This window comes from Thermobia domestica, chromosome 15, assembly GCF_964235325.1.
Source record: "Thermobia domestica chromosome 15, izTheDome1.hap1.1, whole genome shotgun sequence".
Classification (NCBI taxonomy): domain Eukaryota; kingdom Metazoa; phylum Arthropoda; class Insecta; order Zygentoma; family Lepismatidae; genus Thermobia; species Thermobia domestica.
The window spans coordinates 80,306,403-80,330,907 of record NC_137468.1 but is presented as its reverse complement, the minus strand read 5'-3'; the positions used below and the strand labels follow the sequence as shown (position 1 = coordinate 80,330,907).

At 35.2% G+C, this 24,505-nt stretch overlaps 1 protein-coding gene across 1 annotated transcript in view; it reads left to right on the top strand.

Moving 5' to 3' along the window:
• The window catches only part of LOC145671107 (protein gooseberry-neuro-like), a 161,962-nt gene that overhangs the window by 114,976 nt on the left and 22,481 nt on the right, over window positions 1-24,505 (top strand). The window contains exons 4-6 of the mRNA XM_081739888.1: window positions 4,747-4,943; window positions 7,105-7,264; window positions 16,595-16,755. Coding sequence (XP_081596014.1) covers window positions 4,747-4,943; window positions 7,105-7,264; window positions 16,595-16,755 — 518 coding nt within the window. The remainder of the gene's footprint in view (window positions 1-4,746; window positions 4,944-7,104; window positions 7,265-16,594; window positions 16,756-24,505) is intronic.

Here is a 24,505-nt window from a genome sequence, read left to right as displayed (position 1 = left end):
ACTATATGCAATAGTTGTTATGAATTGGAAAAATAAATGAAATCTTTGAGTTTAACGTCCCACGATTATACCTGTTGTACTAAATAAGACGATAATTAAAGCAAGTGAATGATGTTGGAAGAATTGGTGGAATGAGAAAGCGGGAGTAGAGTCTTTCCCAAGAAAACCCACGAGAACGATCATGTCCACCACAAACTTACTTGGTCGGATCGAACCAGGGACCCACGCACCAGAGGTAAGTGCTCTGCCACCGAGCCATTGTGCTTCCTTGTCATGGATTGGAGATCTGAACACTAACAAAATCAAACATTCACTATTTTTCTTTTTACTTTTTCTTTTTAAAAAACCAACCACAATTTCTAGCCCTGCACTAGGGTAGTTTTTTTTTTTTTTTTGTGACGAAAGTAGGTGTTCTGACGAATCAATCAATATATGTTTAACATACTACATATTTCATATTGTTTTCTAGGTAGGAAAGGAAAGAGAGAATTTACCCTGCCCTTCACCCGCAGCCTCCAACGCCACAATATAGAGCCAAAAATTGTAATATTTATTTGTTTTGATTTGTTTTAAAAGCCTGTAATTTTGTCAGTTCCGCCGCAGGTCACTTTTATTTTCAAATGAGGTTGTCTGACATCTAATTATTACATAGATAAAAAAAAAAAAAAGCATTTCTTTTTGTATTAAAGTACTTCTTCATTTTTCAGATAAGGTTTTACAATTAGCTTATCATCATCCTTTTTTGCAAATTCTTTGTGAGCGTGCTAAATGATTTTAAAAAAATAAAGAAAAGAAAGAGAAAAATGAATAGTTTGGATAATATAGACGGTTACAAAATACAGTTGTATTATGAAACCACCCGTGTTTTCATCCTTTTATCTTGTGTTGCCAACTAACCAATCATTTTAATATGTTTGGTTGTAAGCAAGCAAGCAACTAACCACCACCACCAACAACAACAAAAATAAAAGCTCTTTTTAACGTCTTGACTAAACTGTTTTTCGAAGTCCCTTAACCCATTCATTAAGCAAGAGCTCCCTTTCAATAATGTTATGAAGTCAAGACCGACTTTTAATCAACTCCCCGCCTGAGTGTTAAACGGTCTCGCCGCTTTAAGCCTGTTATTTCGCACTCACGTGACTGTGTGGAATGCAGCGGCCATCCGACCACCAGCTTTCGTTCTGATGGACGGTCTTAGCATCACACACACACAGAAAAAAAAAGGGTTCTTACTTTTTTTAAATATATATATATATATATATATATATATATATATATATATATATATATATATATATATATATATATATATATATATATATATATATATATATATATATATATATATTCTTTTAAAACCACTTCCCTTTACTATGGTGTTCTACGTTTCAAATGTTTTCAGAGTATAAGAAGAAGGCGGTCTGCTTACATTCTAAATAGAAAAGCTGTTTTTCTTATTGTACTTTATAACACTTATCCTTCTCTCTAGATATAAGTATCATAATTATCATTCTATTTGCAACCACAAAGCTATGAATTAACAAGGGACAAATACTCGAAAAAAAAAAATGATTCTGAAAAAAAGTAAAATGGAAATGTATCGACCTTGTGATTTACACGTTCTGGTTATCGTGGTCCTAAGTTTGATTCCTGGTGAGTGACGTATGCAAGGTACGGGTTGCAGAGTTTCTCGTTCAACTCTCCTTCAACATGATATTATGAAAAAGTAAACGATTACCGTACTAAGATATATTGTAGAAATCGAGTGCATTTTGAAGCGATGAGCTTGAATGCCACTGCCTCATATACAAACCCCAAGTAGTGGCTCAGTTTCACTTTAATCAGTAGATCCCTCTTCTCGTATAGCCTCGGTTCTGAGAATAAACATAAAACTCCAATTTGTCCATCAATCGTTCATTTCTTTGTTGTTCATGCCCCCCCTCTTTTTTTTACAGTGAAGATTAATATTTTCAATTGTCTTGAAACATTTAGTATAATTAATATTTATTTTGCAAGAAATTTAATGTTATCGATTCTTGAACATGAAATGAAGTGTATAACGAGATTTTCGTTATATTTTATATTACCCACTTCGAAGATTAAAATAAATAACACACCATTAGCACATTTAGTTTTATATATATATTTTGCAAGAACCATCTATTATCAGACATTAAAATTATATACAGGACAACTTACTTTTATTCTCAAATCTCCATGAAAAACTTTCTGTTGTCATAGCAACACGAAACTGTAACTATCATTATATAAATATCTGTCTATCTCAACATATATTCTACATTCTTCTTCTTCTTCTTCTTCACAACAGATTGTGCACTTTTGAGTACCGTTTCCCAAAATAGCTATAATTAAAAATGGAAGTAATTCACAGATATCAGATACACAATATCGTAAGTGTACCATGATAAGCTCCTTCTATAAACATGGGGTGGAGGAAGGAGTCACAGTATATGTTAGAAACTGCATTTTGTTGAGTTTTAAACGATTTTTTTAAATTTCTTAGAACAAGTTTCAAGTAGTTATTTTCTTGTTTTTGGTTATGTAACACAGTATTTTTTTTTTAATTTTAAAAACCTTTTAGAAGTCTTTACTATCAACAACGTTGAAAACAAAGAGATCACATCGTCTAAAAGTTTAATTTATTGCTTATAGGCAATGCGGTGTTATTTCGAAATTACACCACCAGTAGCTTATACCGGAAACGACAGAATGCTGATCGTTGTCTGACTTACTATAAAAATAATATAGGAAATTCTAGTCCAACCTACAAATAAAAAATAGAAAATCTTTGTTTTTTTTTTCTTAAAAATCATCCTATTTAGGTCTAAATTGGTGTTGAATTATACCAATATATCAGTGTCATATTTATGGATTCGTATTTATAGATTTTTAAGTGTGTGTTTGTGCGTGTGTGTGTGTGTGTATGTGTGTGTGTGTGTGTGTGTGTGTGTGTGTGTGTGTGTGTGTGTAGATGGATGGACTCTTAATGCCGTTTTATGTAGTGTAAAATCCAATCAAGTCATTTTATCCAGAGTAAATTTGGCAGTTAACTATAAGTTTCCCTCTGTAAATTCCATAAATTCCATGCACGGATGAGCTTCTCTGTAGCCTGATATTTAGGGCGCTAGACTTCGGTACAAAAATAATAGATGTAAAATAGACTTTCATTATGAAACAATGTTCCCTCCCTTATACTATTCCCACAGATAAAAAGTCTAATATGTGAGGGGGATAAAAAAGTGAAGGGAATTTCCCCTTTCCCCTGGTGGGAAGGCAAAAGAGGAAAGAAAGACAATTGGACAGTAGACAGCATATAATATGCAACGTTGGGAGCTGCCCCTACCCCCAGTTTTCCTCCTCTTGAACCGCCACTGGGTTTTTGAGCTTATGTTCTATTTCTTTGAAACACCAATAATCCAACGACTTAACTCTTGGCTGTATGGCTAGTTAGCTGAGTATACGTGCTTTTGGCGCAGAATATCTAGGTTCGATTCTCTTTTTGAGTTCATGTGGTTTGGATCCCAGTTAAGCTGTTGATTTACTTATGTCTCATATAGCCTCGGTTTTGAAAGAGCAGCTAAACAACAACAACAACAAAAAAAACGACCAATACTCAGATGTCCCAAGTGAGTGCAAACGAAAACATTTTACCGTGAAACTGAATGAGGGAACAGGGCCGTACCGTGGGGGGAAGCGATGGCCCCGAGCGCCGAAGGGGGGCGAAGAATTCGGGAAAAAGCGGAAAAAGGTAGGGAAAAATACTTGGAATATATGTATGGGGGCGCGGTCGTATACTCTCGCCCCGGGCTCTGATTTTTCACGGCACGGCCCTGTGAGGACACAAAGGAACGATTAGTGTTTTCACTTCGTAATTGGAAGATCTTAGATGGAAATCCCAAGACTGATTATCTTGAGATATTGTCTAATTTCTCTCAGTTCCACTACGCGAATGTTGGTATGCGAATGGAAAGTTGCTTCAGTATGCAGCTTGGGGCATCCCCTTTTATGACTTCATATTTTTCCATAATAGTGAAAAAGGACAAATCATAAGATAACTGCAACCATTACGAAAGTAAAAGAATAAATCCCATTAAGATTTTTTTTTTAAGTTCCTCTCATGATTATGCTCTCAAGCGAATAGAAATGATTATGAAAATGAATGAAATGATGGGTTGCCAAAAGTGGGAAGAAACTTGAAAATCACCAGAAATTCCACGTACAAGATGTTCGTCCTTTACAAAGCGCCACTTGGTGGGAGCTGGAGTCGAACCAAGGACCCTGCTCATCATTGAGCCATCGCGGCTCCCAAAGATCTTTTCTAAATCCATATGTATTTTCTTCCTGTTGCTTCTGTAAATTATGCGATCGACCGTGAATTTGAACAACGAAAGAGTTTTTTAAAAAATGAAGAAGGATACGGAGCAAAAAGGATGGATTTAAAAGAGGCTTAATTTTGGGCAAACAAGTGTGTGGGAGTGACATGTTATAGGTTCTAATCGACGTACGAGAAACATTACAGTTCAATGTAGAATACCAAACACATTAAAGGTTGGAGATGGGAAGCTACTGTGCGGAAGTATATTAGCTATGCCATCTTTCAAATTTGATTATTAATTTGTAGTAGGTGATACACATAAGTACAATGAAGTTATACCTAAAAGACGTTTTGTCAGAGCGTTTTAGTAAGGCTTTTTATTTATTTATTTTTTTTAAATTTTGTTTCAGGAAAGAACAGTGAAGGCTCGGATTGTGAGTCAGAGCCGGGCATTCCGCTGAAACGCAAGCAGAGACGGAGCAGAACGACTTTCACCGCACAGCAGCTTGACGAACTCGAGAAAGCTTTCGAACGAACACAGTATCCCGATATCTACACGAGGGAAGAACTAGCCCAGAGAACCAAACTCACGGAAGCTAGAATACAGGTAAATTGGGTTCCTTTGCCTTTAACGGTTTAATGCTAAATTGTTTTTTTTTTCTTTTTCATTTACTAATATTTACAGCTTTCTTGAAATTCTTATAAAAGTTACTAATTTAGAAAAAAAATAAGAAATAAATTGATCCGTCCTGAATTACTGCTCAGAATTCAAAACATTTTTACCATATACGTAGAAGGAAAGATTTCGTAAAAATGTTCACTAACATACAGAAGTTTAAATATTTACTAACATACAAACATTTAAACCTTCACTTAGAAAACATTTAACTAATTAAATCTTCTGACTAAACGTTTAGCTAATTAAATGTTTCACAAAACGTTTAATTGAATGTTTAACAAAACTTTCAGCTAATTATAGATATTTAACAAATCTGTAGGTAATGAAATGTTTTAAGACATGATTAACTAATTAAACATTTCACAATCAGCTAATTAAATGTTACACAGAAGGTTTAGTTAAGCATTTTTCACAAGTCGTTTAGATAATTAAATATCACAAAATATATAAATAATTAAATATTTCACTAAATATTTAGCTAACTAAATATTTCACAAAACTTTTAGGTAATGAAATGTTTTAAGACATGCTTAGCTAATTAAATATTTCTCAAAACGTTTAGTTAATTAAGTATTTCACAAAATTATTAAGTAATTAAATAATTCACAATATGATTAACTAATTATAATTTTTTTACAAAAACATTCAGCTAATTAAATCTTTCACAAAATGTTTTATTGTCTCAGAAACTTTTAACCAATTAAATATTTCAAACAAGGTTTGGCTAATAATAAATATTTAAAGAAACGTAGTTTATTAAATAGTTTACTATGTGTTTAGATAATTAAATACTTGTATTTCAGCAAACGCTTAAGGTTAATTAAACATTGCATGAAAGGATTTCTGTGAAAAAGAAGTTTCAAAGTATCCCCTAACGAATAAACATTAAGTAGGAGGCATCACTTCGAAGAGTAGAGAAGACCCGTAATAAATTAGTAAATGAAAGAAGATGGTAAATGTAGAGACCTGAAAATAAAACTGCGGACACGATTTTATCCTTAAAGACGACGCCAAGGAACTACGAAAAACTGAAGCATAGTAGAAAATAAACTAAAAGTTGTTAATTTATATCGTAAGCACTGAAATATGTTATAGGTATAATATACAATTCAGAAAGAACAAGAAATCTTGCAGTGTTGAATTCAAACTTCTCTCTCAGAGGATATATCTCAAAGATGAAAGATATAAAAATACAGCAGATTTTGTTATTTCTCCATAATTAAATTGATAGGAAATTGTTGTTGTTTGTTTGAAGTTTACTGTCTCTTTTCAACAGCGAGATTGTGAGAAGCGTAGGCCTCCAGTTTAAGGTGGAATCTGAACCAGCGTAGTGTTCAATGTTCTCCCACCGGAAATTGAACCCGGGACCTCGTGTACCAGAAATACGCATTCCATCCACTAGATCACCGGAGAGGGGTGGCTGATAGGATATTCTTTTATTACTATTATTTTTCCCAATCCAGTTTCAGTTATTACGAAATGTCGTATGAAAAGCAGCTTCTGTAAATTGTAATTCAACCAGAGGTGGAAGATCCGGGTTCGATTCGCGGCTGCAGCTCATGTGGTTCGGATTTCCACGTTAAGCTGTAGGTCCGTGTCTCATATAACCTCGCTGCTGAAAGGGATGCTAAACTAAAAATCAAATCAAAATGATTCAATCATTCTTTCTTCTATCAGTCGGGCGCCATCATTGGTTATCCACGACAGTCGGTATCAAAGCTTGAGGTTTACGTGGAATATGACCGCTCTTATCAGTTAATATAATGAAAATAGCAATGGGCATTAAATGCTTTTAAACATAATTTCATCTTTATTTATGGAATTCCGTACATTTTTAATGAGGCGTTGAGAGCACAAAGGTATCAAATCCAATTACCAAACTTTTGAGAAAGTGATACATAAAGTTTATACGATACACTTAAGTACACAGAAAAGTACATGACTCGCATTCTTCTTCTTCTTCTTCTTCTTCTTCTTCTTCTTCTTATTATTATTATTATTATTATTATTATTATTATTATTATTATTATTATTATTATTATTATTATTATTATTATTATTATTATTATTATTATTATTATTATTACAGGTGTGGTTTAGCAACCGAAGAGCCAGACTACGGAAACAGTTGGCAAGCAGCTCTGGGAGTTATGGCACGATGGGACTTTCAATGTCATACCCAACAAGTTCGGGCTCCTATATGATTCCACAGGGTATTCCCGATCCACCATTTGCCTCCACCTCACAAGGTAAGACTAAATTCTTTTACGTATTCAATTCAATTTTTTTTAGATATTCAATGTTTTTTGTTGTTCCAATATTTTTTAAAAAAATATTTGATACTTGGATTTTTTAAAAAATATTTTGATGAACATTTTTTTCGATATTTCAATATTTTATTATTTCATATTTTGATATTTTTCACTGTTTCGATGTTTTTAAAAATATTTGACACATTTTTTCCGATATTCGAAATATCGAATAATTTTCGATATCGATTTTCCACAGCTCTAGTCTAGTAGTGTTTGACCATCTTGACGAAAGGCAAGTTTTAATCCTATATTACTGTGCCAAGCGCAGCTAGAAGGGCATTAACTAGTAGAGTAGAGTAGAAATTTTATGCTTTAAAAGGGTGAATGGATAACTGGAAATTAATGAATTGAACTGAAAGGATAAATTTGGGCAATAAGATTAGCAGTTTGGCAGTACCATGTGTAAACAAAAATTGAGCAATTAGTCCTTTTTAGGACCATAAGAATAGTAGGCAAGGAGAAAAATACGTTTTTAGATGTTAGGTTATGACAAGTGTTTTTCAAAGGTCGCGTAATCACAAGTTACCGGCTACCTAGTTAAAATCTGGAACAAATATGTCCCTGCAGTCAATAAGGGATTAAAACAAACAAACAAACTATATACAAACAAGCATAAACATTTCTACCTATGATATTTTTTAACTTTTTATTCCTCTGTATAGTGTTAGCAATTATAATGTTTCTATATGGCAATAGTAGTGTTTTCCTATGTACCTCACGAATACTTAAATAAGTTGCTGGTAAAGATTATACAAAAGCAGGGACTGATTACAAAGCATCTATAGACCAGTTTATATTTATATAAATATATAATCATGCTCATTTAGGTAGTTCCTGTATGTTTTACTGCACCCACCATTCATAAATTGAATTGATCCAATACAATTTTAGGATAGTTTTTAAAGAAATGGGCAAATATATTCCCTGGTCGTAAAGGGAGGCTACTTGCACACTACAATTAAGAGCCTCAATATGTTCCTCTGATTCCCCCTCCCCATTTTTTTTTTTTTTTTTATGTATATGACTCTAGACAATAGAAGACACAGAAATTTTGTAAGACGCCATGCAACATTTAATTTTATTATTACATAAACTTATACCTTCTTTCAAGACTCCCATATAATACAATAATTTGAATGACCAATGATTGTGATGTTAATTCAGATTTTGTACTAGATTTTGTACCCCCCCCCCAAAAAAAAAAAAACACGAACAATTATTACTTTAATATCATCCTATCTGGCTCACTTTTTGGATCAAAAAATCCATTATATTTTAATCAAAAATTTTTCGTGTACGCCTTGTATTTGGAGAACTACATACAGTGTAGCCAAACCTAAACTATCACCTAACTTTGCATTATTGTCCTTACGTAAAAAATACGGAAACTCAAGTTAGCTGCCATTCAAAAATGTTGTGGTCCCTGATTCAAAAAGTAATTATTGACCAAGTTCGCAATCTTTCGATCCATTCTTTCGGATCATTCCTAAAATTCTTGGCCAAGATTGCAATCTTTCGATCCATTTTTTCGGATCATTCCTAAAATTCTTGGTCAAGATCGCAATCTTTCGATCCATATTTTCGGATCATTCCTAAAATTCTTGGCCAAGATCGCAATCTTTCGATCCATTTTTTGGATCATTCCTAAAATTCTTGGCCAAGATCGCAATCTTTCGATCCATTTTTTCGGATCATTCCTAAAATTCTTGTTAAACTTTTATAATTACCTATTGTTTTTAACTTATTTGCTTTAAAACATGTAGCAGCGCCACAATGTAAACTAAACTCCTTTACAATCTAAATTTTACCAAGCTTAGATTTAAATATAGCATTTTACCTCAAATTAATTGAAGTATACTTTGAGATGAATGAATATTTAAAAATAGAAAATAATTCTTTAGATCTATCGAGTTGAAAGTCATTTAGTTTCATTTTAGCGTTGCATTCTACCAACAGATTAGTATTTTGTATCCTGAATAGTATACTAAGTCGCTAATCTTAACAGTACTGCGGGTAGTCTATCAATCAAGAATGTTACCAATAATTACTCCCATAGGCAGGGGTAAAAGTGGATCTGAAAAGGTAGAGAGACGCATGATGTCATGCCGTTCTTCAGTGGCGGATCTAGCTCGGGGCCGAGGAGGCATAGGTTCCCTCAATTTTGCAGTGACAAAACTATTTTTTTAAATATATTTTTTGGAAGTTTCTCGTAATCTAATGATATACTTATCATAGTATGGATTCTGGCTGCCTCGCCAGTTTTAACCTTCTAGATTCGCCTCTGCCGTTCCCCGTGTCTGTCTTTGCCCATTGTAATTTTTAGGAACTGGAGGGACGCTATAGACATTTCTGAAAGTGGGGGAACGGTGTCGCTGTGTTCTCCCTCACTGTTAGGCCTATCCCAGATAAGATCATGCGAGAATAGGTGCATCAGTAAAGTTTAGTTCGATTGAATATAGCCAAAGGTGGTATCTGAAGAATCATACATCCTATGTAGATGTTCGAGTTGTGTGCTCATTTGGGGCTTTGTGCTCATATTAAAGTAAGCTGTGTGCTCAGTTGGGCTCAGGAGGAGCTTTTAAAGGAGCTAAGTGCTCAGTAGGAGCTGTGTGCTCAGTTGTGGCTCAAAAGGAGTTTTAGAAAAGCTAAGTGCTCAGTAGGAGCTGTGTGCTCAATTGTGGCTCAGAAGGAGCTTTTAGAGCGGCTAAAGTGCATAATGCAGCATCCATCACTAACAACTTTTATAGGTGTAACACTCACTTTTACCCCTGCCCATACGAATACATGGGGAACTGATTTTTGATTGTCACGGGGTTTATCTTGGGATCAACTGGATAAATCATGTCCATCAGTGGCCTCGATTTATTTCTTTTGTCCTACTTCCTGGCCAAAATTAATGCTGATCCTTCAACTAATTCTTGCAATTTTGTGCCTCCCTAAAGGACACAGAAACAGAAATTGTATATATAAAGGAGGTTCTGATAGAACAAATTCCTTAAAAGTTTTGGGTAAAGTGAGGAAGATCCAAGAGTCTGAAGACAAATCGTCAGATTCTTAATACAAAGTAATATTACAAAGTAAACTAAACTGGAAGTAAGTACAGTGTATAAAAGAATACACTTCATTCAGTCGTCCCAATATACATTTCATAACGTATGCGTATCTTTGGGACATTCTATGAATATTATTTTGTAATTTCAGTACGTGTTCTGTGTGCTGGGAAAGGAAACATGCTTTAAACTTCAATTATAAGTAACATATTTCTCCGACGACTTAAAATTGAATTCCTTCCCGTAAGTTGACAGGTAGCAAGCAGTGGTGTTTGGGCTTGTAAAAATATGGTTGATTATTTTTTTTCATCTTACTTCTCCCACTCTAAATATTTTGTTTTCGCCTTGACTATCCAGATAGGTATTTGATAATAGAATAATAATAATAAAAAAAGAAGGAATGGAATTTGCTGCTATGGCATTCCAGAAATTCCAGAAGCTATCCTTGACATAGACAATGGCTAGTCCTTTTTGTTCGAGAAGCATTATTACATCGCTGCAGTAGGCATCGTAAAGGGAATTTCCCTGCACTAAAGAAGTGCAAAATTCACACGGTTCCAGTACATACAGTATACTTTGAGCTGATGTCTTTTCTTCCTTACTGTTTATGTATATATATACATATATATATCTTTGTCGTCTGCCAATAACATTTGGTAATCCAGGCAAGATGTTCGCTTCTTTGGTTGTTCTCAATAGCATGGTCAAGCATCCATCCACGCTGTCCTGATGGCTTTGGTTGGACCCCTACCAAAGATCTCAGCCGTCTCCAGACAATAAACCCCCCCTCCCACCACTCCTATAAACTTAATCACCGATTTAGAAAGAAAATAAAAAAAGAAATATAGAAGTAATCAAAAGGCAGCCAGCTACTACCAGGATATAATACCCGGAGGGCAGAAAAGTCTCTCAGGGCGGCAAAGAAGAAGAGAATATCCAACAGATAAAAGGGGCCCTATCCTGTGTATTCTTATTCTCTTTTTGGAAGATACATCCAAAGTGTAGAAAGAAGCGCTGTAATGAAGCGAAACATGACATCTGCACCTGTACTACGCCTTCCCCTTCATTCCTTGTTTTCTTTTTTTTTATTATGTTTATATCCCGAACAATGATTTCCGCCCCTCTCTTTCAATTTCTGGTTCCCCTTTCTTTCAAGCAGTGTTGCCTATTTTAGCTAATTTAGCACTCAATGCAGGAAGTTGTAAACTAATTTAAACATAATTTCTCCCAACTCATAAGGTATTTGGTCAACTTACGATATTTAGGATGGTAATGCGTTGATTTGTAGAAGAGAATTCCTCAATGTCTAAAATTAATTAGCTCACAGTTACTTTGTGATGTCTGATCAAAAAACAATTTTGTGCTCCTACTGGGATTTGCACCTGGAACTACACGCGCTAGCCATTCGTCTCCACGAAAGCTCAAATATTTTATAGCTTTCATGTAGCTCGATAAATTGAACATAAAAGATTTTAGGCTGCAAGACAAACTTTACTATTTGGAACCTTTTCGGTGAATTGAATCCAATGCTCGGTGTGGGAGACCCAGGTTCGATTTAGATCTCACGTTAAGCTGTAAATCCAAGTCTCATATAGCCTCGGTGCTAAACTCTAATTCAGGCAGTCGAAACCAAAACTGCAAGGGTAACTATTGTTCTCGGAACAATATGAAAGAAGAGAAGAAAGAGCTATTAAGAGTCGACATAACGAATATTAATAACTCACTGAGAGATTAGTAGTCAAATCGACTTGAGTCATGTGTTAATGCCTTAAGTCAAGTTTGGCTCGGTTTACTAGGATGAGCCAATGGCTAGCCGTCGAATCACTTAACTTCTAGCGTGTCAATTTGAGTGGTGCATGGAATTCACTCCTCTATCCTTGACATTACAAAATATCGACTGGTTGAAGTTTTGCATATGACACTTCATCTTCTCTAAACAAAACAAAACAAACAAAAAAAAAAAAAAAAGTCAATTCTGACGCATTGAGCTATAAGGAGATGACTTGAACTGGACTAAACTCTTTTCGACTCATTTGCGGTGAACCATCAGCCCAACCTCAAAGTGTCCAAATTGGAGTCGTTAACTCGTTTATTTTGTGATGTAGTGGCGTACGCAAAGCTCATTAAAGGGCGTTTCAGACTTCCAAGTTCATATAATTGCAGATGTTCCGAAACCTCCCTTTTGCGTACGCCACTGTTGCGGCAATACACCTCTTGAACGACTCTGGTTGATCAATATATAGTATGCACATCATCAGAGTTCCAGCCACATAGCAAGCAACCAAAATTAGATTGGTCAGCATTAAGTTTAAGCGGGTACTCTTCAGTTTTATATTTCAGATGTCCAGAATCAATGTTCAGAACAATTTCGAGAAGCTGAGAAAAAAAAAAAATAATCCGTCTCATACGCAATTCTCAGAATTTCACTGCTACTTACCGCAAATAGTTTCTCAATTGGCTTATACTTTTCCATTTCTAACGCATTTCCTGAATAGCAGTTGAAAATGTTTAAGAACTTTTTATGAATTAGGTCTACGGGGTACGTATTATAGAATACTCCCAGAATATTACGGGAGCTTTAGGAAGAAATCAAGAATAGATTTTTCTGTGGTATAGTTACCTGCATGTTCATAACAAAAGCGTGATTACCAATCTTTGGTCATTTTCTTCACGAGTGCTATTTGGAAAATTTTTTCAGCGCCCTATTTTGGCAACACTGTCTATGATTCATTTTTCTTCACCGTATACTTCAAATGGTTGAGAGAGCTTATTTTCTGCTTGTTTTTTCTTTATCCTTTCTGCTCCCTCTTTCTTTTCTTAAGAATCCTTCACTCTTTTTTTTCGTCCTTTTTTGTTGTTCTTTCATGTGTAAGAAATGATATGTTTTGACATTGAGTTATTGAATTAACTTGATATAACCTTTTATAATGTAATGAAGGCATGTTAAGAATGTACGCTGGTTGTTAATTAAGTGCGGTAGCATAGGCAAAAGCTTTGAATGAATGAAACACTCGCTGCAGAGAACAATTAGTCAACACACATATTATACACAGACAAGCCAACCGGTATACAACAGAAAGAACGAACAAATAAATTTGTCGTACAACTAAGGCTGTTTATTTCGTATGACGTTTCACATAAGTGTAAATTATCTAATGTAAGTTATTTAATATTGGAATCTTCAATTTTAGAGGCCAAGTGGTAACATTCAGAATGTAAACTACGGTTTATTTATTTATTTCTGAAACATACTTTCAAAGTTGAAATAGACTTTAAATGATAAATTAAGCTTAATAAATAAATAAATTATGATATAAGCTTTTAAAGTAATACAATCAACTTTAAAACTTAAATTTTGTTTGTCGGTTCAAAAGCTACATTATATTTCAATTAAAAATTTTCGTGTACGCCTTAGATCTACATACAGTGTAGCCAAATCCAAACTATCACTTAACTTAGTATGATGTGCTTATTCCGTAGAAAATACGAAAACTCGATTTAGGGGCCGTTCAAAAATTTGTGGCCCATGATCCAAGATCCAATATAGCCTATTTCATTCAATTAAAAATCTTCTTGTACGCCTTAGACTACACACAGTGTAGCCAAACCCAAACTATCACGTAACTCAGTATGATGTGCTTATTCCGTAGAAAATACGAAAACTCGATTTAGGGGCCACTCAAAAATTTTGTGGCCCCTGATCCAAAAACTAATTGTTGGCCAAGATATCAATCTTTTGATTCATTTTTTTCTTTTCTTTTTTTTTTATCATTTCTAATCTTTTTGAAACACACTTTCAATGGTTGAAACAGGCTTTAAATGATAAAGTAAGCTTAATAAATAAACAAATTATGATAGGGGTTCTATAAGCTTTTTAAGTAATACAATAAAATTTAAAACTTAAATTTTTATTTTTTCACAGTAAATATGCTTTAAATCGAGAAACATGCTTTAATAGTTCCATTAGATTCAGTATCCTCACATCAGTATAAAAAGCACAATTAGAAATTTAACGAAGCGTGGGTACTTTGTACTAATTGCGTGATCGTTAGTTGTTTGCTTCCTATGTTACAGAGCCGAGAGGTGGCGTAGCGGTAATGCGTCTACCTATCAACCGTCCTAGGTTCGATTACAGTAGGAATGGGATTTATTCACTCGCTTTACCTTCGTCCAGTAGTGTGACTCAGGGGTTCACTTAGCCTGTAAACTACTGTTTTGTACAGGTTTTAAAAAAATGAAAATAGAAATTAGAGGAATTCGGTAAAATAACAATAATAACAAAAAGTTAACATAACAGAAGCTGACAACTGAAAGCACTCCACAAACGTGACAAAGCAGAATTATTTATCACTAGTGTACCTATCATGTCCTGTTATTAACAAAATGTGTTTGTAATTATTATTCTTGCTACTATTTTTTTTGTGAAAATAATTAATTCTTATCAAATAACTACATATTTTAAATTATGGTTATATAAACATGAACCAGTTAGAATTTTTGGCTAAAAACCAGTGAAAATAAAGAAATAAAAATTCGAAATTATGCTAAGAGCATGTAAAAAGATACCTTTCTTGAGTTGAAAGTAAATATATATGAGTTCTGATCCAAACCTACTATAAATTATATATAAAAAATATTAAAAAAAACATTGTTGTACACTATAAAGCAAAAATCTAGGTTGCCTACTACATAGGATATAAAATAAAGCAAAAATAACGTAAAATGAAGAGAGAGAATAATAAAAAATACATGTAAATGATCTGGAAGGAAATTCACAAAACTCTGTCAAATGTCATCATAGTCTAGGAGTAAAGCGGGCTACGGCGTAGTACTGACCACACCATCTCTTGCAAGTATCAAATGATCACTCGATATCTGCATGTGGATATCGATTAAATATCGGAACTTGATCAAAATATTAAAAAAAAAACTATCAAATATCGAAAAATGTTGAAATTTCGTAAAATATCAAATATCGTCGATGTGAAATATGTCGAATACCGAAATATTAAAAAATGTTGAAATATCAAGATATCAAAAGTATCGAGTTTTGAAATATCAAAAATAGTGATGTAAAATATCGATGATATTTAAAAATATCAATTGAACAGGGACGTACGCAGGGGGTGGGTTCTGGGGTCCAGAACCCCTCGAAATTTCGACTTTTGTGTAAATTGAGCCTAAATTTAGGGTCAATTTTAGAAATTTTAATATAAAATTCGCTCATATTAAATTTGGACCCCACCCCGAAACAAATTCCTGCGAACGCTACTGCTATCGAACGTTCAATATATCGAAATATCGTTATAGTCCCATGTGGAACCTTCGGCCCATGTTTACAAGACTCGTGGACCACATTGATCTACCTCGAATGGTGATTGTTTCTTGGTATTTTAGACCCTATAGTTTACGAAGTATAATGCATAAACGAAAACTACACAAACACTATATTATTCCTTGAAATTCTAACTTTCTATCGGGAAACGTCGGAGAAAATTGACTCTGTTATTACTATTTCTCTTGACGTCACAAACGGTGGAGAAATTAAGTCTGCTGCTTATCTGCCTAAGCAGCTTTAGAATGGCAACTCTAAAGGAAAAACCAGGAAAATGTTATAAATATATTGTATTAAGTTGATAAACTACTATTGTACTGTATATCGAAAATATCTAACTCGTTTTATCTAGTCTAGTTCAAGAGCATGCTAGAACACTTTTGCATCTTATACGTGACTCTAGAGATTTCTTTACGTTTACGAAAATTCTTGTGCGCCTGCCAGTCCTTCTTTCTCTGCGTCCCACTCGTAACGCCCTGTCATTTAAACTTTTTGTTAGAATTTTGTTTGTATATTCCTTGTTTGTGGTACAGACAAGAGCGCCGATCCGGGGGGGGGGCAAAGCTCATGTGCCCCCTATTGTAATTATTGAATATACAATATTTGGCATAATTTGAATGCAATTTGTCTTAAAATCCTCATATATATACCTTCTGCATTTGAATGCCCCCCCCCCCCAATTTACAGAGAAATCGGCGCTCTTAGGTACAGACCAAGTACTTGCTAGATATTTGTAGAAGCCTCGAGTAACCATTGAAATACTGTATATATGCCTATAGACCTATTTGAAAATTATTATTTTTTCTATGTCTTTATTGTTTAGTGTTCCATATATTTCTTACGAAATACACATCTACATGATTTATTCTTCTTTTATTTCAGTTACGGATCATTCCGCTTTGTACTCATCGCAAGTGACTTCAGCAATGTCGGCTATGCAAGGCATCCCTCCAGATTCTCGGAATGTCTCTGGATCCTCTTATCCATCTCTTAGCAACTCCATCTCTAGTACTTATCCGACTGCACCGCTCATATCATCACAGGTAAGTGCTCCATTTATTTTGTTTAGTTGTTATTTAAAAATAAAATAAAATAAAATGCTTTTTGTGTTGTGATACAAGCAGGAGTAAACGTGGATCTGAAAAGGTGGGGGGACGGTAGGTAGCGGCATGACGTCACGCCGTCCCCTGCCTATCTTTGCCCATTGTAATTTCTTAGGAACTTGGGGGGACGCCGTACATATTCTTTGGAGGTGGAGAGACGGCGTGTCCCGCGTTCTCCCACAGTTTTACCCCTGGATACAAGCAATTTTGACCAGGATTTGCTGTTCTATTTCTTAGTTTCATGGGCCCTCCCTCAAGGGTTTTCCCTCACAATTCCGTATCCAACTAAATCTGTCTGGGACGCTAGACCATTTTTTCTCCGTATTTATTTATAATTTTGAGTCCAGTTCAATAGCTCGTATTTGTACAGGATGTTCGGAAACAATGAATACTAACACGAAAACATGGGAATTACACACCAACATGGATACACGAACGATTCATTTCAAATTTACTTCGTCTTTTATTATATTATTCTTGACTAGTTTCAACTTTAGACAATAGGCTTCCAGGAAAGTAAGTACACGTCAAGTTTGAGAGAAATTGGTTACATTTTACTAAGTTTATCACGAAACAGGTAGACAATCACATAAATGCAATGACATGCCGCATGTTCTTTTAATAAAATATTTTGTTATAGCCAGTGGCGAGGCTTGAGGGGAGACAGGGTAGACAGCATGTACTCTGTAGAATTTTATATGTATCAAGATTAGGTCTTTTCCTAACTTAAAATTTTCCCCAGTTTTTATTTTATTTTATTTTTATTTTTTTTTTTTTTTAACGTTAAAACGATACTTTTCTACAATCTATTTCCATGTAAGTAGACAAATCACCCAGCGTCTAGTGGAATCTTGAACATTATCTCTGTGTTGAATCTATATTCTTTGCATCAACCTATAGAAGGGCAGGAGTACCAGTCGCGTCCGAAATGAAGAGCCAAACATTCGCTGTGGAGCACCCCACAAAAGACGTTCGCACTGTCTATCACAGGGTTGCCAGTCTAGTTTAAATTAAAGCTAGATTTGTAAGTGCCAGAAACATCGCTTTCTGCTTGTTGACGTTTATTTGAAATTACCTTCTGAGCTCCCTCTATAAAGTAGCCTTTGTAGAACACTTTTCTTTCTTTCTTTCTATTTTTAAAGACATTTGCGGTTTTGTGTGTCTAATATCCAAGAGAAAAAAACTACGGAAAGTTCAAATTTTGTGTTGGCAACTCTACCACTATTGTGTATTTCGCGAGAGTGACAAGAAATGAGATGATTACGGGAAGTTTGTCGCCTCTGTGTGTGTGTTTACACTACATTGTATTGTAAAATCACTAATGTAAAATGTTTCAAAAATTTCGTTCTTAAAGTTTAGCGTCCTTGTCAGAGTCTTGGGATATAAGACGTGGACCTACGTTAGGGTGAAATCGAAATCATCGTATTGCGTTCAAATTTTTAACTTTCTCCCAATGGGAATCGAACCTAAAACTACGTGCATCAAAAATGCAGCACGCGCTAACTACAATACCAGAAAGGAGATCTGTTTCGAAAATGTTCGTTAGCATTTTATTAAAACATAAAACTATTCTTACAATTGTTGCAAGTCATTAAATGGATTTTAAGTAATACTACTTAACATTATTTGATATATTTTTCACTACACATGTATATTTTCACAATATATGAACTCTTGTTAGTGTATATTTTCGCAGCATATGCCCAAAATAACGGCCCCGTTCAGTAAGGACGAACTCTTTTTACTATGTTTCAGGCCACTTTGTGGGAAACATATACGCTAATGTTAACCTCATTTGTTATATTCACCTTGAGTTCCTCCAGTATGTATAGCCTGTTGTTATAGATCTTAACTTTGAGATAACCCTACAGGAAGAAATCAGGGGACGTCAAATTGGATGAACGTGGGAGTCATAATCCTTTATATATATATAAACTCGCGCAAGAAATAGATGGTGTCGTTAGATGTGTGATGTTGCACTGTCCTGCTGAAACCAGCAATCATGTTTATCCTCGTCAAGAAGCACAATGAACTGTATAGTGATATCTTGGTACACAACAGTGCTTACTGTAACAAATGAGTAAAATCGTGTACAGTACAATACGCGCTTATTTTTATCCGGTTCCTTTAATTTCTGAACACTGCGAACATGATATATAGTACTTGTACCGATTATGGCCCGGGTCCCTAATATGGCCCACCCACCATATCTTTGCAGATTTACGTTGGTGCTACTAGATGACAATATAAACTATGTCCTCTGAGTTGCGCAAATATGTTTACGCTTGTCATGAGGACATATTTTATATTGTCATCTAGTAGCACCAACGTAAATCTGCAGAGATATGGTGGGCGGGCCATATTAGGGACCCGAGCCATAATCGGTACAAGTACCATACACAAAAGTATAATATCTTCATCGCTTTCTTAGCACTTCTGTATGAAATCTGAGAGTGCGCTGATAGTCTTCTCAGGTTTTTTTGAGGGTGAACACTACATCACATTTTAACCTCAGTTAGTTCAGCATCAATCAAAATGGTCGGTCTCCTGGTTTTGTTCTGTCATCTTGTCTGTAACAGATCTGCATTCTGTAAAAACGGGCGATTAATCTCGTAATGTTTGAATTGTTACACACTGCCACATCAGGATATTTCCTACAAAATTCGTCTGCAGCACGTGCATAAGAATATCCATTGACAAAACAATGTTTAACAATGAAAACTCTTTGCTTTTGGGAAAACAACGTGCTCGGCAAGGAATACACAAACAGTAATGCAAGCACACAGCTTAAGCTCAATACACATCTTAATGGCGTCTAGGCGTGTTGTTGTTAATACCCATGGTGCCACCTTGTGGTAGCTGATAAAACTTTTCAACCATAACACTATATATAGATAACTGAATTTGAATATGCGCGAATTTGGGATCGCATTGTTTAGTGCTGAACATTGTTACTGCTACTGGAGGCGTTGACTGATCTGTCTCAAAAATGATTTTAAGTATAATTATTAAGTTCTTTATGATTTTTAAATTCCAAAATTTCTGTACACCCGATACGGTAGTGTGCGATACACTTGTTAAGAACCCATGTATTAAGGAATATACTTTTACGTGTATTGTGAGGTCTAATCACTGCGATATTAAAATACCGCTAATTTTACAGTAATTATGTGATATATTCAAATAGATAAAAGACTATCGAAATGTGGAACAAGAGCGCGCTAGACAATATTATTTAGCATGAGATACCATGTGTTACCTAGTAGCTTTCCGTTTGCAGGTATTTATAAATGCGAAAATAAATGCCGATTTTCTAAATGATTGAAAATCAAAAGCAGATCAGTGATTCGTGATAACAGTACTATCTCATGTAAAATAATATTGTGTCTAGCGAGCTCTTGTTCCATATTTCGATTATCTTTTATCTATTTCAAGATATCACATAATTACTGTAAAATTAGCAGTGTTTTAATTTCACTCTGGTGACCGCTCTTATTGTGGTTAACTTATTTGTAAGAGAATTCCCTGCGGGAGCTCATGTAGTTCGGATTCCACAAGAATCAGTACGGTAAGTTCCGTCTCATATAGCCTCGCTGTTGAAAGGGACGTTAAACTCAAAATCAACTCATTTATAAGAGACGTCAAGAAGAAGTAGTTTAATGGGAAGGGAAGCACTTGACTGTGTCCAGAATTCTATAAGTAATGAACAAGTGAGTGCGGGGCAATCCATACCTTTTAATTTTTTCTTTAATAATAATTTCTTTGCCCAGTTTTTGTATTTCTAAAGTGAGAGGTAAATTAGGTCTTTACATAATAGATCTCATTTACGTTTGATGCGGCTGTAATATACATCTCTGTCTCTCTGTCTTTCTTTTATTATCCGATGTATAGGTATATAAAAAGGGCGTGTCCTGAAAATGGAGGTATTGCTTCGTCACCGCAATCTCCTCTTCTATTTGTCGACTTACAAACCGTGACGGAACAATCCATTGACTATCACCGAAAACCGGAAGTGGGTGTTCCATTTGTGGTGGCTTTTTTTTAAAAAAATTTTTAAGAATGTCATGCTTCTGCAATTCTTTTTCTTTTTCATGTTATTATCCACTTGTTTTTCTTCATTGCCCACTTGGGATATTATTTCCTTTTGTTTGTTTATTGGGTGGCGATCCAATATCCTGACTTTTACATATTATATTTTCCACATTCTCTTCTTTTCTTTATCGGCCATTTTCTTTTTTTCTAACTGATGCGATTTCGTTATCGTGATGCGATTATTGTCATACTAAAAGCGTAACAATATCAAGTTGATCGGTTTAGGTCTTCTGTAGTTTCAGAGATGTCACAAAAAGTTAAAAGTACTTTCAAAAAAATTCCTTGCATTAATTGTTATATTTTATTCTATTTTACAAGTAATACGTACGTCAATTAAAATGATTTGTACGTCACTGTTAGGGGTACGTGTGACACTGTTAGAGTATTTGCATCACAGTTAGGAATAATTTTGCCCTGTTAGGACTGTATGTATCACTGTTAGAACTATATGTGTCACTGTTAAGAGTAGGTGCGTCATTATTAAATAGTAATGTTACTGTTAAGAGTGTATGTGTCACTGTTTGAACTATGTCACTATTAAGAGTATGTGATATTCTAGATGCCAAGTCCGATATAAGCCCCTAATAGCACCCAGAGGGGGAGATGAAATGGTGAGATGTAAAAATATTGAAAACGACCGACATAAATGTCGCGAAGTTCTTTAGTGGTAATCCTAATGCAGACGTCCAAGTTCAGCCCCCAGAGGTGCGAAGACCCCCCCCCCCTGAACTTTCCTAGGAGGAAGTTCAAAGGACAGGCATAAAAATGATCAGAAACAGTCGATATTTATGTCGAATCCATAATTTTCGAGGTCGCTTAGAGAAAGAGTGACACTCCAGATGCCATTTAACTTCAAGTTAAGCCACCATTTGCATCCTGGGGGCGGAGGACTAAATTGTGACATGTAAAAATAATTGAAAATGACCGATATTAGTGTCGAATCCTTAATTTTCGGGGTCGCTGAGATGAACAACGACGCTCACAATGCAGTTTAAGTCGAAGTTCATCTCTATCTACAGAGGGTGGAGTAGGGGGAGGAGGGTGAAAATAAAATGTCGGAAATGATTGAGATTTGTGTCGAATTCTTAATTTTCAGGGTCAGGTAAACTTCTGACCAAATTGAAATGATTTTTGAAAGATCGTTAGTAAACACTTCAAGCTTTTTTTTTTTTAATCATGTCAATTTGATTAGAGGCATATTCGTAGGAGTAGGGTATTTTGATATCATAAGTAGAGTATCTTCTGTATTTTTGTCATTTATACTTTCATTGATATAAATATTATAAGGTGCAAGAGTATTGAAATATTTCCCATAAACCTATTCTCCCCGTGCGAAGAACGGGCATTTCAGCTAGTTACATCATAAAATAGTTCTGAAGTTGATTATTGGCAATAGCACACATGGTTGAGGAACTGTTCCATTACTACGCACGCGGGTATAAAGTTTTATAGGGGAGAAAAACTATAGGAATGGCTAGATTTTCCGAATACGACAGTGAGAGCGGCTCGATTGTCGCGCGTGTTAGTGTTATGCTAGTGATCTCGGGGTTGGGTGTTAAGAGACTTCACAATTTCTTTTGAACTTTTGTGTACTCATTTTTGTTAATTTAGTCTATATGAATTACTGGGTCGTCTCGATTTCTGCTGGACTCTACAACGCGAGCCGTTCGCTTCGACATTTCTTTTCTTTTTCTGGGACTCCTCAGTTAATTCGTAACTCGTTTAGTCGGGAGGAGAGGGGGTCAGATAGTCCGAGCTCCACTGTATTTAATTTTAATTTTAAAATTAAGCCGAGTAATTTTACAGTGAAATAATAAGTTAGAGTGAAAATTAGGTGAAACTGTATTGTCATTGTATTTCCGTATGAAAATAAAGTTTCGGAGCTTTGGTTAGACCTTAGACCTAACAGGAAAGCAGAAAAATGACCTAATAAAAACATTGTAGTAAATACATTTAAGAATAGTATGCAAATTAATTAAACTATTATTTTGATTCAGCAACTCGTTTTAAAGCTCTTCTATATGATTAGAAACAAAACATATGAAAAAAAATTCTGTGTAAACTTCATAAAACCAGGAAACTTATTCCGTATTGATGATTTAATTACGCATTTGATTAATGGTACAGCCATATCAATGTACGGTATTAAGCAGCCCATACACGTAAACACATGCCTGAAGAAACAGCCCGACTTGTATGAAAAATGATAAAACCACAGGCAAGTTGATCGTGTATGGCCTCGTTCATTCATGTTAAAAGTTTTCAAAATCTTCTGAAAACATGTTTGATGTTTTTGCTGTTCTGCGTGCATGTTTACCGTGTATGGGCTCGTTCATGCAAGGTGGCTGTTTTATATTTAGATCCGCCAATCACGACAGCGGAAGAAATCACGTGAGTCTCTCCTCCGTCGCATGCCAAGGTCGTGCAGTTGCAGAAAGAAAAAGCACGCGTTTCCTCGTCCTCCACATTTCTCCAACTACTTTCAGTATGTTGGACAGCACGTTGGTACGTGTGTGGGCAAAAAATTCTTTCAAGATGCATGATGAAAGAAACCTTTCATACATGTTGGTAATGCAAGTGCGTGCGTCTATGGCGCGCTTTAGAATAGATGGTTGTATAACAATCAACATTTTCTTTTTCTTTTCTCTCATGCTGTCGGGTGCAAGAGAGAAAAGACGGTTCTTTTTGATTGATATTACCTCGAGGATTACATTAAGGCTTATTGATCTGAAAGCTCACTACGCCTGGTGAGAGAGCCAACGTTGTGGCGTAACCTTGTCAAATTAATCAAACGAATAAAATAGTGGTCTGGCACTTCAAAGCAAATATGAACTGCTTTTACCTTCTTGGGGAACAAATCTTTTTCAGCTTAGTCGTTGACTTTAAGGTGCCATCCCGCGTCTATGAGGACTTTCTTGAATTTTACTGAATAATTATGAGATAATATGCAGTATTGTACTGTAATCGATCAGGGAAAAGTGTGCGAGTATTCTTGCTTTGGATCAGGAATAAGATCAAATTAAATTTGTAATTTTAAAGTCCCTGGTTAATCCCTAAAGGAAGCGATTGATTAATGAGAGTAATTGATTTTGAAAGATTTGGTGGAATGAGTATGTCGGTAGTTCCGACAAAACTTATGGACACGATGTCCATCTGGTCTGGAATCGAACCAGGGATTCATCGCAACAAAAATAGAGTTTTCTACTTCTTCCCATTGCTCTTTATTAAATTCTTCCGGATTATTGCCTCCATGTTTTTCTTAGTAACTGTATACAGTATTTTACGTAATTGAATACAACTTTACACGAAAACAGTCACGTGGCCCCGCGTAGCATAGACCCTAGTTGCTAATGCTCTCGTCTTTTGGTGAAAGCGGTCCCAGGTTCGAATCCCGGTGGGGGCACTCGCTCGAAAAAGTGTAAAAACCTTTTTCAGGCAAGCCACTCTGAGTGAGGTTTTCCTCATTCATACTAGGCAAATGCTGGGTTGGTACCTGAAATATAGGTCTCAGGCCGCTTTCTTCCTTCCTGCCCCAATCTTTTCTTCCTTCCTTCCCCAATCTTTTCTTCCTTCTCTTTTCTCGGATAGTGTGATCGTC